Source organism: Podarcis erhardii (genome assembly GCF_964252035.2).
Source record: "Podarcis erhardii genome assembly, chromosome: 10".
Classification (NCBI taxonomy): Eukaryota; Metazoa; Chordata; class Lepidosauria; order Squamata; family Lacertidae; genus Podarcis; species Podarcis erhardii.
This window is the reverse complement of record NC_138500.1, coordinates 71,015,665-71,031,793: the sequence shown is the minus strand read 5'-3', so window position 1 is coordinate 71,031,793 and position 16,129 is coordinate 71,015,665. Positions and strand designations below refer to the sequence as shown.

The window sequence follows — 16,129 nt, the reverse complement described above, 5'->3', positions numbered from 1 at the left end:
TTCTATATATAGAGTTACATTTGTGACTCAACAATTATATTCCAATTCAACAAAACTAGTGACTTATTGCTCACCCATCACCCATGTTTATAACTCAAATTACATACAATTTAAGGTTCTGTCTTACCTGATTTCATCCTCTCTAACATGTTTCTTAATATATTTTGCTGTTTTCTTACACTGCAAACCCCTCTGGGATCTTCACATATGGGAAATAACTTTTTTTTTAGACAAGAAATGGTTTCCAGAGCTCTTTAAAAGGTTCTAAATTTATATCTTTTATCAGTGCTTGCAGCTGTAGTCACGTACAAGTACCATTAAGGCTTTCTTTGGGATTTTACTGTCTAGTTTCCCCAGCAGGGACGATTGTAGTCTCTTGGGAAAAGTCACTTTAAATCTTTTATTAATTTCATTCTATATCATGTCCCAAAAGGCCTTTCGCCTTCCTGCAGGCTCACCACATATGATAGAATGACCCCTAACAAACTTTACATTTCCAAGATTTGTTTAATACATTTTTGTACTTTTGAGCTAGCTTCTTTGGGATTAGATCTATACATCATCTTGTAATAGTTTTCCTTTAGGCCATAACGTGCTGTAAATTTCATTCCTGTTTTCCAAAGCTTTTCCCAGGCAGCCATATCTATATTATGTCCAACCTCTTTAGCAAATCCATTATTTAAATCTTTTTTTATAGATGTTGTTTAACTGATGATACTGGAACCAATTACCCACTAAGTTTTGTATTTTGACGAATTTCTAAAGCTTACATCCTGAAAGCTCAATAAATCTCTATATAAAGCCCATTCGGGTTGCATATTTGTTGATTTATGTGCACAGGCCTCCATTGGTGATAACCATAAGGGAGTCTTATGTTCCAGAAGGCTTTTAGTTCTCCTTCACACCTCCATCAGACCCCTACTTATATAATGATTAAGAAAATCTTTATTTTTATTGACTTTGTCATACCACAGATATGAATGCCATCCATATCTTCTGTCAAATTGTTCCAAGTCTAATAATCTAGTATTTTTTAATGTTATTCACTCTTTTAAGCAAGTTAAACATGCTGCTTCATGATACAGTTTGAAATTAGGTAAGGCCAAACCTCCTCTTTCTTTAGCATCTGTTAAATTCTTAAAGTTTATTCTTGGTCTCTTTCCCTGCCAAATAAATATAGTTATGTCTCTTTGCCAATGTTTAAAACAGGTAACCGAATTAATTACTGGCACAGTCTGAAAGAGAAAACAGCATTGTGGAAACATTTTCAAGCTAATTTTAACCAGGAAAAATATCTCTAATCAAACTTATTCATACAAACCTCTAATTGGATTCTCTCGTGATAGGATCTGATTTGCTCCAAGCCCTCCTGAGCTATCTTCAATTGCATCTCCATCTTTTTAAAATTCCTGAAATCTTTCTCTCTCTCTCTTTGCATCCGACTCAAAGTGTCTTGCAGTTTTTGCTTTGTCGTAATATAGTTACGAGAACCCATTTCTAAGATAGCCCTACAGAAGTGTACAGAAAGGAAACAAAATGTACAAAAGAAAGGAAAAATAAAACTGGGCAAGGAATAGGTATAAACAAAATCAATGAATTCCTGTTATTTATAATGCTGTGATTTGTTTTGTTATTTTTTTAAAACTCTTGTGAGCTGCCCTGAGTGCATCTTGATGTAACATTTATAGGAATAAACAAAAATACAGTTAGGAAGAGTGGGAGAAAAAACTATTGTTGGGCAGCAGTCAAAATATGAAACCAGCAATCACTTTCAAGGACACTGATTCAACTTTACCAGTGTTACAGCATTTTTTGTTCCACAAAAGAAGCTATGTCAGTCTGTTGCAACAAAACCAAAAGCTTTATGGAGATTAATGTTTTCCAACCATGCCACGTGATCTCTTGGGATTCCAAAGGAGCCTCTCAATGCGAAGATCATCCATGGCAGACAGGCTACCTGAAAGGCAACTTGCCCATCACTGCCACTTTTTCTTCGCAATGTGGTGCATTGTAGAGCATATTACCAGTTTTCCAAGAATGTCAGTTAAGCCCGCACAGACCTAGTCACTGCTCTATATTTACTGACAGCTTGTGGCCTAGAAACAGTCTTGAGATCCTCTTCAACACAGAGGGATTCTATAGTAGATCTGCAATGGGAAACTGTTTCCTGAAGGTAAACTAAGGTAAAGGGACCCCTGACCGTTAGGTCCAGTCGCGGACGACTCTGGGGTTGCAGCGCTCATCTAGCTTTCTTGGCCGAGGGAGCCGGCGTACAGCTTCCGGGTCATGTGACCAGCATGACTAAGCCGCAACCAGAGCAGTGCACGGAAACACCGTTTACCTTTCCGCTGGAGCGGTACTTATTTATCTACTTGCACTTTGACATGCTTTTGAACTGCTAGGTTGGCAGGAACAGGGACCGAGCAACAGGAGCTCACCCCGTTGCGGGGATCCGAACTGCGACCTTTCGATTGGCAAGCCCTAGGCTCTGTGAATTAACCCACAGCAAGTTTGAAAATCACTGGGCTTGAGGTCACTTCACCAGACGCACGAATTTTTTTAGAAAATTGGTAGGCTCATCTCACCGTATCTACCAGTTTGCTTGACCATATTATCATCTGACAAAGAAGCTGATCTGCTGATTTATGAGTCACTGAGAAGTTTCTGAAGATCCACAGGGCTCCCTATAGCTGCTTGTTACAGCAATAAGCTGGAAAAACAGCATTCGCTCCCTTTTTGTTTCCAGGCCCAATTCAAAGGTGCGGGATGAGATATTTAAAATGATGTACAGTTTATACTGGAATATCTGAACAGGAGTCTTCTCCCATATACGCATCTTGGAAACACAACCTAGCAACCCAGTGGAATTTAGCAAGCAAAACAGGTGGTGAAAGACAAATTCCTCCTTACCTTTCTGCTATGGCACTTCCTTCATTCTCTTTGTTCATTTCATGCATTTTAGTAAGAGAGATAAATTCTCGCTCCTTGCTTTCCAGCAAAGCCTTTTTCCCCTCCACCTCTTTCATCACATCATCCTTTTCTTCTAGCGCCTCGTCATTTTTTGCCTCTATTTTTCTTAAGGACTCAAATATCTCTCGTGCTTCTTCCTGCATTGCCTTTCTCCTTTTCTCCGTTTCTCTGTAGACAATTGCAGGTGTTTATATTAGTAACGAAACAGGTCTCTGCTCACATCCTGCCATTATACCTGTTGTACTCCAGTAAAAACACAATAAAAATTAATGTGAGACTTAGACCCAAATTCCTTTTCCAAAACCATGAGACCATGTTGAAGCAATTAAAGGTCCATAATGCACTGCCTGCTTTCATGTGACAGGGGGCAGGGAGTAGTAAATATTCCAAATAAATAAACATATATAGCTAACAGGGAACTGGTCTAAAATTTCTAGTAGATCTGGTGACAGAACAGTAATGAGACTTGGGTAGACCTGTCTCTGAGAATCTAGTTCTAGGAATATCCCTGTGTTGTTTTTCACTGGACAGACCTGGTGTTCATCTACAGACAGACCTGGCATCCATACTGTGTCTTTCCACCCTCAGTTGGAATCTTCAGTGTTTTTTCTGGACCCCTTAAGTCTTTAATTAATTGCACTGCTACTGCAATTAACTTAACAGCCCTGTTTAGGGAAGTTTTTTAATGACTGATGTTTTAATGTATTTTTTAATCTCCTGTTGGAAGCCGCCCAGAGTGGTTGGGGAAACCCAGCCAGATGGGCAGGGTATAAGTAATAATAATAATAATAATAATTGTCAGGGGTTCAGGGAGAGAGACGCAGATGAGGGAGGAGACAGAAAGTGAGGGGGAAGGATTCCAGACTGACGAGGACAATGACCCAAGATTGTCCATGAGTCCGTCCAGTGAATCGGAGGACTCCCAAAAGGGAGCCCCTCTGGTCAAGCCAAGGGGAGCTAGAGGGGGAAGCAGTCAGGAGCAGGGAAACGAAGGGGGAACCCCCAGTGGGAGTTGGAGAGCGAGACCGGCTGCTCCGCTGGAACGGAGTGAGGGGGGAGGAGTGACCAGTGTGTCAGAAGGAGCAGAACAGGAAGGAGAGAGGGGAAGGAGATCAGGGCAAAACGTCCTGCCGGAAGGGGAGGAAAGTAGTATCGAGGGCAGTGTAACTGTCGAAGGGAAGGTCAGGAGCAACGTACGCGCGCCAAGTTCAAAATGGGAGGCGCGCGGAAATGAAGAGAGTCCTGGGGAGGAGCCTGGTCCCAAAGCCCGAAGGAGGGGGGAGGAGGCGGCAGAGGATTCAGCCTCTGGAGAGTCCCGAAGGGAGAGAACACAGGGGGGCAGAAAGACCCTGCGGAAAAGGAAAGAGAGAAAGAGGTGGACCAGTACAAGCCTCTTAAACTGGTGTAGAGGCGGTACTGACTCAGAGGGGACTTCAGCGGTCTAAGCGTAACAGACGTAGGGTCACAGACCTCGGATGTAAAGCTACTAATGTTCTTCAATAAAAGCTTTTGTACATAAGCTGGAGTGGACTTTGGTCTCTTGTGAGCTGGGACCACGGGTGACTCTGACAGCAAGTCCCCTCTCTAAGAACGCAAAATTTTTTTTTGCAAAGCTCACGAACGGTAGCAGCCATGAGTGCGGAGGAGCAGCTGACAACACTGCGAAACGCAGTTACAGAACTCACCGCTGCAGTCATTGCATCTCAGAAGAAGAGTGATGAAGCGGAGAAGCGCTGCCAGGACCTGCAAACAAGGTGGGAGCGTGCAAGCAGGGAAGGGTTCCCAGCGTCCAGATCGGAGGGAATTGGACTTGGAAGGCGGGGGGGCAGTCTAGTCACCCACTTCGATGGGAACCTAAAGCACTACCCAAGTTTCAGAGCAGACGTCTTGTATGCACTGCATTTGCTTCGTAATGACTTTAAAGATGAAGAGGAGAAAGTGGGGTTTATTGTGTCTCATTTGCATGGGGAGGCAAGAGCTTGGTTGCGCAATTTGTGGCGCGAAGACGGCCCTGCCCGCCGCGATTCTGATGAATTTATTAAAGCGATGGACGCTTGTTTCCAGTCAACCGTGGATCTTGATCTTGCACGCAGGGAAATGCACGGGTTGCGGCAAGGGAGAGCCACTGTGCGTCAGTATCATTCGCGATTTTTCGCCTTACTGACTGTCTTAGGCTGGGAGAAGGACTGCAAACCAGTGAGAGATTTGTTCTGGGAGGGTCTCAGCGGCCCCATAAAAGATGAACTTGCCAGGGGAGACAGACCTCAGACCCTGGAGGACGTCGTGCAGAGGGCTCTTGCAATAGGGGTACGGCACGAAGAACGTCCTTGGCACAATGAGGAGGGACGCCAGGCGCGTGCACCGGCAAGGACGCCTCTTTTTCTCTCCAGAGACTTCAGCCAGGCACATCCCTCGCCTCTGGCGCGGCAGGGGGAGGAACCGATGGAGATTGGTGGTGCTAAGGCTCAAGCAACAGCCAGAGTCCCCGCATCCGGTGCAGTAAAGGCGAAGCCTCCTAGAGGGAACAGGAAATGTTACATCTGTGACAGTGCACAATACATCGCGAAAGAGTGCCCCCAGAGGCCCCAGAAGCACACTGCAGCCTTAGCAACAGTGGCAGCAGAAGTGATGCAAGAGGAGCAGCCTCAGGGAAACGACAGTGCCTGGCTGGAAGCAGAGCTGCTGGGGCTCAGCCAGGCGAATCTGTAGAGCAGTCCCCAGTGCCTTTGCAACGTACAGACCCTTTACCACCCAAGCCAACGGTGCAGCTCACTGCAACACTCCAGTTGCCGAACGGAACCACCCTGGAAGTCCCCATCATGATCGATTCTGGGAGCAACGCGGACTTTGTGGGGGTGCATTTCGTCAAGCAGCATCGCATAACGCTTCTGCCCGCGACAACGCCTCTAAACGTAGTCACGGTTGATGGCAGGAAATTGCTGGGAGGACAAGTTGTGCAACAGACGCCCCCCATGGAGATGCGGATTGGACATCATAGAGAAGTCATCAGCTTCAATGTCACCCGCCTGTCGGACACGCCTATAGTACTAGGCATGAGTTGGCTGGAGAGACACAGTCCTGCGATAGCGTGGTACCAACGGCAGATCACCTTTTGCTCATCGTACTGTGCTCAACATTGTATCCAGTCCAGCCAGGAGGAAGGGGCGGAGCAGCAGCTGCAACTTGGCATGGCGCAGGCAGTTCCTCGCAAGTACGAGAGTTTCCTGGAGGTTTTCTGCGAGAAGGAAGCTGACCGGCTGCCGCCCCACAGACCTTACGATTGCGCGATCGACCTGTTGCCGGAGGCGCAGCTGCCGACTGCGAAGCTGTATTCCATGTCTGAGGACGAGATGCAAGAACTCAGGGAGTTCATAGAGCATAATTTGAAGCGTGGATTCATCCGGGAGTCCAAAGCAGTGGGGGGCAGTCCTGTGTTTTTTGTAAAGAAGAAAGACACGCCCCAGAAAAGACTCATTGTGGATTTCAGGGCCATAAATTCCATGACCAAGCCCAAGGCCTTCCCATGCCCAAGATTGATGACCTCCTAGCGACCGTGCGGAAGGGGAAGATCTTCACCAAGTTGGATCTGCGTGGAGCGTATAATCTCATCCGTATCCGGGAGGGCGATGAGTGGAAGACGGCCATGTTCACGCCTCTGGGCACGTATGAATACAGAGTTATGCCGTTTGGTCTCCAAAATGGATCTCACGTCTTCCAAGCCTTTATGCATCACATGCTGGCGGGGCTCCTCTACAAGAAGTGTGTGTGTTTCCTCGACGACATCCTGATCTTTTCGGAATCGCAGGAGGCTCATGAAAGAGACATGAAGGAGGTCCTGCAGAGACTGCGAGAACACAGGCTCTACGCCAAGTTGGAGAAATGCCAATTTGATGTGATGGAGGTGGATTTCCTCGGCTACAAGCTGTCTGACAAGGGGCTGGCCATGGACAGCGTCAAGGTCCGCGCCGTGTTAGACTGGAAGAGCCCACGCAATCGGAAGGAGGTCCAGAGATTTGTCGGGTTCGCCAATTTCTACCGCAAATTCATCAGGGGTTTTGCAAAGGAGACGGCAGCAATCACGGACACCCTCAGTTCCAAGAAGAAGAAGTTCGCTTGGACGGAACAGGCGGAGCGCTCTTTTAGGAAGCTTAAAAGCCTCTTCGCTTCCGAGGAGCAGCTGATGCACGTGAATCCGGGCAGACCCATGCGAGTAGAGACCGACGCCTCAGACAGAGCGGTGGGAGCCGTGCTCCTGCAAGAAGATTCCCAAGGAAATTGGAGACCCTGTGCCTTTTACTCCCGAAAGCTCAGCAAGGCGGAGCAAAACTACACCATATGGGACAGAGAGCTGTTGGCCATCCACGCTGCCTTCAAAGCGTGGCGACACTTCCTCATAGGTGCCAAGCACACAGTGCAGGTCCGCACAGATCACAAGAACTTAGAGTATTGGCGCACGGCGAAGCTCCAGAGCCAAAGACACATGCGCTGGGCTGAATTCTTCGCGGATTTCGACTTCAGGATAGAATACATCCCAGGAGAATCCAACGTTATAGCCGACGCGCTCTCCAGGAAACCGCAATATCTCGAGGAAGCAGCGCCAGTGGCAGCCAAGCACATTTTCGCACCGCAGGCGTGGACGTGCGCTACCATCGCAGTCGACCTGGACGCGGTGCGACGTGCGTTGCAAGTAGATCGATTTGCACAATCCAAGATGGAGGCGCTGCGCAGGGGTTCGCAGAGAGAAGATGAGTTCCAATTACGCGACGGGCTGTTAACTCACAAAGGTGCCCTCTACGTACCGGGCAAAGAGCTCCGCGCAAGGGTTCTGCAGCAGTTGCACGACGCCCCCAGTGCGGGACACTTCGGCAAGGAGAAGACAATAGAACTGGTGGCCAGGGACTTTTGGTGGCCCCAGATGCGGTGAGAGATAGCGGATTACGTCGCCAGGTGTGACACTTGTCAGAGGTCCAAGCCAGTGCACCAGAAGCCAGCGGGGTTACTGGAACCGCTGGAGACGCCACAGCAACCGTGGGAGAGGGTGGCGCTGGACTTCGTCACTGACCTGCCCAGCTCCAGAGGCAAGACGGCGGTGCTGGTGGTGGTGGACCTGTTCACCAAGATGGCGCACTTCATTCCTTGCGCGAAGGTGGCGACGGCGGAACAGACCGCCAAACTCTTCATCGATCACGTGTTCAAGGTGCATGGGCTGCCACAATCCATCCTGTCCGATAGGGGGCGCCAATTTGTTTCTACTTTTTGGCGGAAGCTTCTAGGTATCCTGCATGTCAAGATCAACCTAACGTCGGCAAGGCATCCGCAGACCAACGGCCAAGCAGAGAGAGTCAACGCGATCATGCAGCAGTACCTGAGATGTTACGCCAATCAGCGCCCGGCGGCGTGGGTGGACTACCTGCTGATGGCGGAGTTTGCCTACAACAACACGAAGCACGCGTCGACGGGGGTGACGCCGTTCTTCGCGAACAATGGTCGTCATCCCAGAACCTTCCCGGGGTTCGTAACACCGGGAGAGGGGGTGACGCAAGAAGCCGACCAGTTCGCAGCAGAACTGCAAGAGGTGCACGAGGAGCTGCGGAGACATTTGGAGCTAGCCAAACAAGCATATAAGGTGCAGGCAGACAAAAACAGGAGAGTGGGAGAGGACATCCAGGTGGGGGACTGGGTATGGTTAGCGGCCCAAGCGATGCCAGCCAGGTCGTTGGCTAAGAAGAAGCTGGGACACAGGCAGCTAGGGCCATACCAGGTGGAGGCTAGGATTAACCCTGTAGCTTTTCGACTGGCCCTCCCTGAAGGTTCCAGAGTGCACCCGGTCTTTCATAGGTCGGTGCTCACTCCCTACAAGACCCCGCACAGGTTTCAGGAGTCTGAAACAGTACTGCACGCACGCACTCAGTCACCCGAGAGGGAGGGGGCGCCCAGGGCCGAACCACTCAACGAGGTCACTGAGATCCTGGACTCGAGATGGGGGGTAGAGGGAGTAGAATACCTTCTAGCCAGAGAGGGTACCCCGGCCAGTGCCAATATTTGGGTGCCGGACTACGCTTTAGACGAACCTCTTCTGAAAGACGAGTTCCATGCACTTTTCCCGCATAGACCCATGCCAGCCGAGTATTTTGATGACTGGCTCTTTACACCCACACTTTCAGACAGTACTTTCAGGGGCTTTTCTTCCGCCGAGGAGAGAACGCCAGAATCAAGCCCGTCCAGGGGATCGTGTTCGGGGGTAGACACAGAACCCTCTTACTGGTGGGACGAGCAACCAGAGGACGACTGGCGCAAGAAATGGCTGACGGGGCCTTGGCAGGCAGCTCCAGACGAAGTAACAATGGAAGAGGGAGCCGAGAACATCTTGGGTGAAGAACCCGCATTCGAACACACATACACCGAGCTGCTAGCAGAGGACATTGAAGCAAACGAACTGGATCCTGCATCTACCTCCGAAGAGCTGCGGCTCCCACGACCTGCCTCCGAGGGCCGGCAGGGGGGAAGGGGGGGCTTCGAGGGGGGGATGGATGTCAGGGGTTCAGGGAGAGAGACGCAGATGAGGGAGGAGACAGAAAGTGAGGGGGAAGGATTCCAGACTGACGAGGAAGAGGATGACAATGACCCAAGATTGTCCATGAGTCCGTCCAGTGAATCGGAGGACTCCCAAAAGGGAGCCCCTCTGGTCAAGCCAAGGGGAGCTAGAGGGGGAAGCAGTCAGGAGCAGGGAAACGAAGGGGGAACCCCCAGTGGGAGTTGGAGAGCGAGACCGGCTGCTCCGCTGGAACGGAGTGAGGGGGGAGGAGTGACCAGTGTGTCAGAAGGAGCAGAACAGGAAGGAGAGAGGGGAAGGAGATCAGGGCAAAACGTCCTGCCGGAAGGGGAGGAAAGTAGTATCGAGGGCAGTGTAACTGTCGAAGGGAAGGTCAGGAGCAACGTACGCGCGCCAAGTTCAAAATGGGAGGCGCGCGGAAATGAAGAGAGTCCTGGGGAGGAGCCTGGTCCCAAAGCCCGAAGGAGGGGGGAGGAGGCGGCAGAGGATTCAGCCTCTGGAGAGTCCCGAAGGGAGAGAACACAGGGGGGCAGAAAGACCCTGCGGAAAAGGAAAGAGAGAAAGAGGTGGACCAGTACAAGCCTCTTAAACTGGTGTAGAGGCGGTACTGACTCAGAGGGGACTTCAGCGGTCTAAGCGTAACAGACGTAGGGTCACAGACCTCGGATGTAAAGCTACTAATGTTCTTCAATAAAAGCTTTTGTACATAAGCTGGAGTGGACTTTGGTCTCTTGTGAGCTGGGACCACGGGTGACTCTGACAATAATAATAATAATAATTAATAATAATAATAATTACAGCTACCCCCTCCACATTCATTCACTAAAAAAAGAATAAGTCCCAGGATAAACACTAGAGTACATTTCAGGGTTGGCATTACATTACTCTTAACTCCCACTCTTGAAAATGGAAATAACCCTGTGTATAGAGCCAGTGTAATCCATGCTCTCTCAGACACAGACCCTGAAATAACTGCATTGGTAGGGCAACTTCTTTAATTTTTACAAGCTCAGTTATAACTTTGGGGGCTACGCAATAATATCTGAGTTAGAAAGATCCAAAAAGTCCAATTTTTGCTGCAATGTTTTGTTTTGTTTTTTTGTAACTTTTGCCTAATCATTAACTACACTAAAATCACGGATGCCTGAATTGTTTTCTATGGGGCGATGAGCACTTCGCCAGGGAAAGCTTTAAGCTTGAGCCTAGTTCAATCTGTAGAAAATGGGTGTGTCACTCTAGACTTCTCATTATCTGAGTGGTTAGATTTGTTTTCATAAATGTCGATCAATGTTGTGATATCATTCATTGGCTAAAAACACTGAAAGGTGGGAGCAGGCTGGGTAAAGGGACCCCTGACCATTAGGTCCAGTCGTGGCCGACTCTGGGGTTGCGGCGCTCATCTTGCTTTATTGGCCAAGGGAGCCAGCGTACAGCTTCCGGGTCATGTGGCCAGCATGACTAGGCCGCTTCTGGCGAACCAGAGCAGCGCACGGAAACGCCATTTACCTTCCTGCCGGAGCGGTACCTATTTATCAACTTGCACTTTGACATGCTTTCGAACTGCTAGGTTGGCAGGAGCAGGGACTGAGGAACGGGAGCTCACCCCGTCGCAGGGATTCAAACTGCCGACCTTCTGATTGGCAAGTCCTAGGCTCTGTGGTTTAAGCAACAGGCTAGTTTCTTACAAAACAAATTAACAGAATAGTGCCTCCACATTTGACATCATATATTAGTTTTCACAAGGGCTAGAGATGTAACTATTTTTAAAACAAACACTAGGAATCCAGAGACTATGCCTAACCACCACACTCCTTGTGCCTGCCCCCAAAGATGCTCATGTCCCCCTCACAAGCGTCCCTTGGAAGTCTGAACAGCTCCATGTTGTTACTCATCTGTGCTCTGATAAAATCAGGAGCAAAGTCTTGATGGCCTTACATTTTCTACCCAGGTGCTGATAAAACACTTACACTTTTAATCCAATTGATTACTTTTTTTACTATGAAAAGGTGTACCTAATATGGCAGGTGGAAAGGATTTTATTATAAAAACCCTTTTCAATAAGAACTCAGCTCCTCACTTTTAGAAACTGATTAAAAAAATTATACATTCCAAGGGTCATTTAGTCCAATCCCTGCAATGCAAGAATCTTAGCTAAAGGATTCATGACAGATGACCATCCAACCTCCACTTAAAAATCTCCAAGGAAGGAGAGTCTGCAATCTCGTGAGGGAGACTGCTGCACTGTCGAACAGCTCTTACGGCCAGAAAGTTTTTCCTGATGTTTAGTTGGAATCTCCTTTCTTGAAACTTGTAGCCATGGGTTCAAGTCCTACCCTCCAGGGCAGGAGAAAACAAGTTTGCTTCATCTTCCTTTGATGTTGTAGTTGACATCATATGTTTAGATGGCTGTGCATCAGTTTAGCTTTACAGGACCCTGAGGACCTTTTGTCCATCTCAAAAGCTCTGATGGAGATCCACAGAATACTAGCCTCTAAGGGCTTTGAAGCTTGAAAAGCTAATGGCAAGAAGGACCAAAGACCTATAAAGTAGCAGGAAAACAAAATGCAATCTCAAATAATCACGTTCCTGAAATATCAGAATTTCTATGTTATTTCTGTAGCTTTTAAAAGTATGATTTAAAGCTGTTCACCATCTAACTGCACAGTCACAACGTAATAACAGCACCAGATAAAACAAGCCATGCCTTCAGAAAAAAACAAAAAGAAAAAGAAAAAAGAAAGAAACATTTTTCATAGCAGCAGGAGGCCGTAATGCAGCACAGCATCGCTATACAGGTGCTTGTAGTGAGCACCCATGTAATATGTTACATTATCAATTTGATGGAGATGAATATCTCTGCTATCACTAAAACAAGAGCTTCAGTCTAGGGCAGGTATGAAGAACCTGTGGCCACCTAGAGATTGTTGGGTTATAATACCCATCATACCAAACCACTGGCCATGCTGGCAGGAACTAATGGGAGTTAAGGTCCAACAACAGCGGAAGGGTCATATGTTCCCCATTGCCTATGATTTTGTCAGGATTGGATTGTGAGTGTTGTGGAAGCCAGAAGAAGAGGACCCAGTTCAACAAACCAATGTGAAAGGTGGGAAGAACCTATTGCTGTGTAACCACAGCATCACAAACCATGATGTCATGCTTGTCACACCAGCAAACAGACCAACACAAATATTTAGGATCAACGTTTAAGTGCCAGGTGGCTTAAATTCAAGAAAACGGCAGTGGGCTTAATAGGACAATCCACTGGGCTGCTAGCAATATAGGCTCCTTTGGGAGGAAGGGTAGAAAGTCAATAAATATACATAATACTGGGCAAACAAAAAACATTAAGGAAAGAAACCCATACTGCATTCTGCGGTTTATTTTGTCCATATCCTTTCCGAGCTGAAGAGGAATGGCTTGAAGACGGACAAGGTCATCCTAGTGATAAAAATATAAACATTAGTCTACACAGACTGAGGTTTTATGGAAAGCTACAGAACTAATATTCAAGTTGTATCAATTGGGAGCACACAGTGGTGCACAGCTACACAGACTAATGAATATATTATTGAATTACTTTTATTTCTTCTTGCTTCCGAAATAGTTCCTCGAGTTCTTTTTGATCCTTAGTAAGGCGCTTGTGTCTTAAAGAAAGATCATCTTTCAGTGCTCTGATTTCTTGCCGCCTGTGTGTAGTTTCTTTACGAAGCTCTTCACAGCTTTCCCTCAGAGCCTTCATCCTCTTATCTGCATCCTTTAAAAAGCGAAAATTAGTCACTTCATGTTTGGAAAGTGGAATGCACGAATTAGGAAAACATTAAAACATGGTTATTCTAGAATGCATGTTAAAATAGTATTTTAGGGGCATGCATGTTATTTGACCTGCAATATTACTGCCCATTTAGCTTCCCTATTACAAAATCTCTCAGTTGTGTTGTAGATTTGTTTTGTGGCAGTCCCTCATTAGGGTCAGGAATAAAAAGGGAGGGGACTGCGCCTGCCTCCCAGAGTTCTTTGCTCTCCTGCCTCCGTCCTGTCGGTCGTAACCCAACCCATTCAGTTCATCAGCAACCACCTTAAATTGGATGGGATTAGGAGATCTCCACCTCTGGGTTTCTAGGGATATGTTTTAGATTAGGGACATATGGAGCAGGTCTCCTGAAGGCTAAGGCACAGGCAGTAGCAAAGAAGTCAGTGACTGCTGCTACTGTCAATGACAGTTAAGTGCTACCGTGTTTTGGGGGGAAGGGGACAAAACATTTGAAATGAAACTTGTCACAAACTATAACTTTGGTGGTATTTGGCTGGATTATTTGGAAGATCATATAACTGTTTTTGCTCTTCCTGAAGCTTAGCTTTGTAGTTTTCTTTCACTTTCAAAACTGTTTGCCCTGCTGTACCTTGTTTTCTCACTGAAAAAGCCAAATGCAAATGAATAGAAGCAATGCAAGCTACCACAGGGCAGCTCCACATTTCTGTTTCCCAACAATGACATACTAAGCCAAATTTTGGCTTAGTTTAGTGTGGCATGGCAGCAAAAAGGACCAGGGGATGCACAAAGTAGTATAAGCGCCTCTCCAGAAGCCAACAAGCTTGTCTGGTTTGGCTCAGGATGCCTACAACTCCCTGTAATCTGCAAAGTGCAAAGAAAGTCCGTACACCCTGGTTTCAAACTCTGGTTAACCTTGGTACACATCTAATGCTAAACATGGTTAAGAATTTTACATCTCGAAACAATAAGAAATGTCAAGGAAAGTGGTAAGCATATCTATCAAAACTATCCCAGACAAATATGGAAATGGAGATAGGATATAGTGCCATATTTTACATGATGTATGAACTTAAAATACTTTTCTCCCTTAACTACTCACAAGATGGTGGCTCAAACCAAAAGGACTGAACAATATATAGCCTAATTTACACAGCAAATGTTGGTGGTCATCTTTAAGGTGCCACATTATGCTTTGTTGTTTTTATCCAGCCAAATGGCACAACACTAGGAGTCACAGGTAACACGAACATAATAATAATAATAATAATAATAAATTTTATTTATATCCCGCCCTCCCCAGCCGAAGCCGGGCTCAGGGCGGCTAACAACACTAAAACAGTACAACATTATAAAACATTATAAAAATGGATTAAAATGAATTAAAATCAAAATTGATGGCAACCATAAACTAAAGTTTTGTAAAGATTGCCAGAGGAGGGAGTCAGGCTGCGCCCTGACCAAAGGCCAGGTGGAACAGCTCTGTCTTGCAGGCCCTGCGGAAAGATGTCAAGTCCTGCAGGGCCCTTGTCTCTTGTGAGAGAGCGTTCCACCAGGTTGGAGCCGCAGCCGAAAAAGCCCTGGCTCTAGTTGAGGCCAGCCTAACCTCTCTGTGGCTTGGGACCTTCAAGATGTTTTTATTTGAAGATCGTAAGTTCCTCTGTGGGGCATACCAGGAGAGGCGGTCCCGTAGGTACGAGGGCCCTAGGCCGTATAGGGCTTTGAAGGTTAAAACCAGCACCTTAAACCTGATCCGGTACTCCACCGGGAGCCAGTGCAGCTGGTATAGCACCGGATGAATGTGATCTCTAAGCGAAGACCCCGTAAGGAGTCTCGCTGCAGCATTTTGCACCCGCTGGAGTTTCTGGGTCAGTCTCAAGGGCAGCCCCACGTAGAGCGAGTTACAATAATCCAGTCTGGAGGTGACCGTCGCGTGGATCACAGTGGCTAGGTCGGGGCGTGAGAGGTAAGGAGCCAACTGCTTAGCTTGGCGGAGATGAAAGAATGCCGCCTTTGTTATAGCTGCAATCTGCGCCTCCATAGAGAGGGAGGTATCGAAGATTACACCCAAACTCTTAACGGATGGTGCTGGCACTAATTGCACCCCCGCAAGAGATGGGAGTTGCCCCCTCAGCCCCCCGTCGTCCCGTCCCAGCCAGAGGACCTCTGTCTTCGAAGGATTTAACTTCAGCCGGCTCCCACGTAACCATCCAGCCACAGCCTCCAAGCATCTGATCAGTGTGTCTGGGGCAGAGTCCGGGTGGCCGTCCATCAACAGATAGAGTTGGGTGTCATCAGCATACTGATGGCAGCCCAGCCCAAAACTCCGGACAAGCTGGGCGAGGGGGCGCATAAAGATGTTAAAAAGCATTGGGGAGAGTATTGCACCCTGGGGCACGCCACACACCAAGGAGTGGCGGGATGACAATTCCCCCCCAAGCGCCACCCTCTGTCCCCGACCGGAGAGAAACGAGCGCAGCCATTGAAGGACTGTGCCCTGGATCCCCACGTCGGCAAGGCGGTGGTCCAGGAGTTCGTGATCGACCATGTCGAAGGCTGCTGACAGGTCTAGAAGAATCAGCAGCCCCGACCCGCCTCGATCCAGCTGCCTGCGGAGGTCATCTGTTAGGGCGACCAGAGCCGTCTCAGTCCCATGACCAGCGCGGAAGCCGGACTGGAATGGATCCAGAGCCGATGTTTCATCCAGAAACCTACCAAGCTGTTCAGCAACCGCTCTCTCAATCACCTTACCCAGGAATGGAAGATTCGAAACCGGGCGGTAATTGGATAGATCTAAGGGATCTAATGATGTTTTCTTTAAGAGCGGGCGCACC

At 47.8% G+C, this 16,129-nt stretch overlaps 1 protein-coding gene across 1 annotated transcript in view; it reads right to left on the bottom strand.

The window, feature by feature from the left end:
- CCDC146 (coiled-coil domain containing 146) overlaps positions 1 to 16,129 on the bottom strand; it is a 77,263-nt gene that overhangs the window by 18,686 nt on the left and 42,448 nt on the right. Inside the window, exons 7-10 of the mRNA XM_081879110.1 lie at positions 13,104 to 13,280; positions 12,891 to 12,964; positions 2,911 to 3,138; positions 1,322 to 1,508 (exon numbers count right to left, since the gene is read on the bottom strand). Coding sequence (XP_081735236.1) covers positions 1,322 to 1,508; positions 2,911 to 3,138; positions 12,891 to 12,964; positions 13,104 to 13,280 — 666 coding nt within the window. The remainder of the gene's footprint in view (positions 1 to 1,321; positions 1,509 to 2,910; positions 3,139 to 12,890; positions 12,965 to 13,103; positions 13,281 to 16,129) is intronic.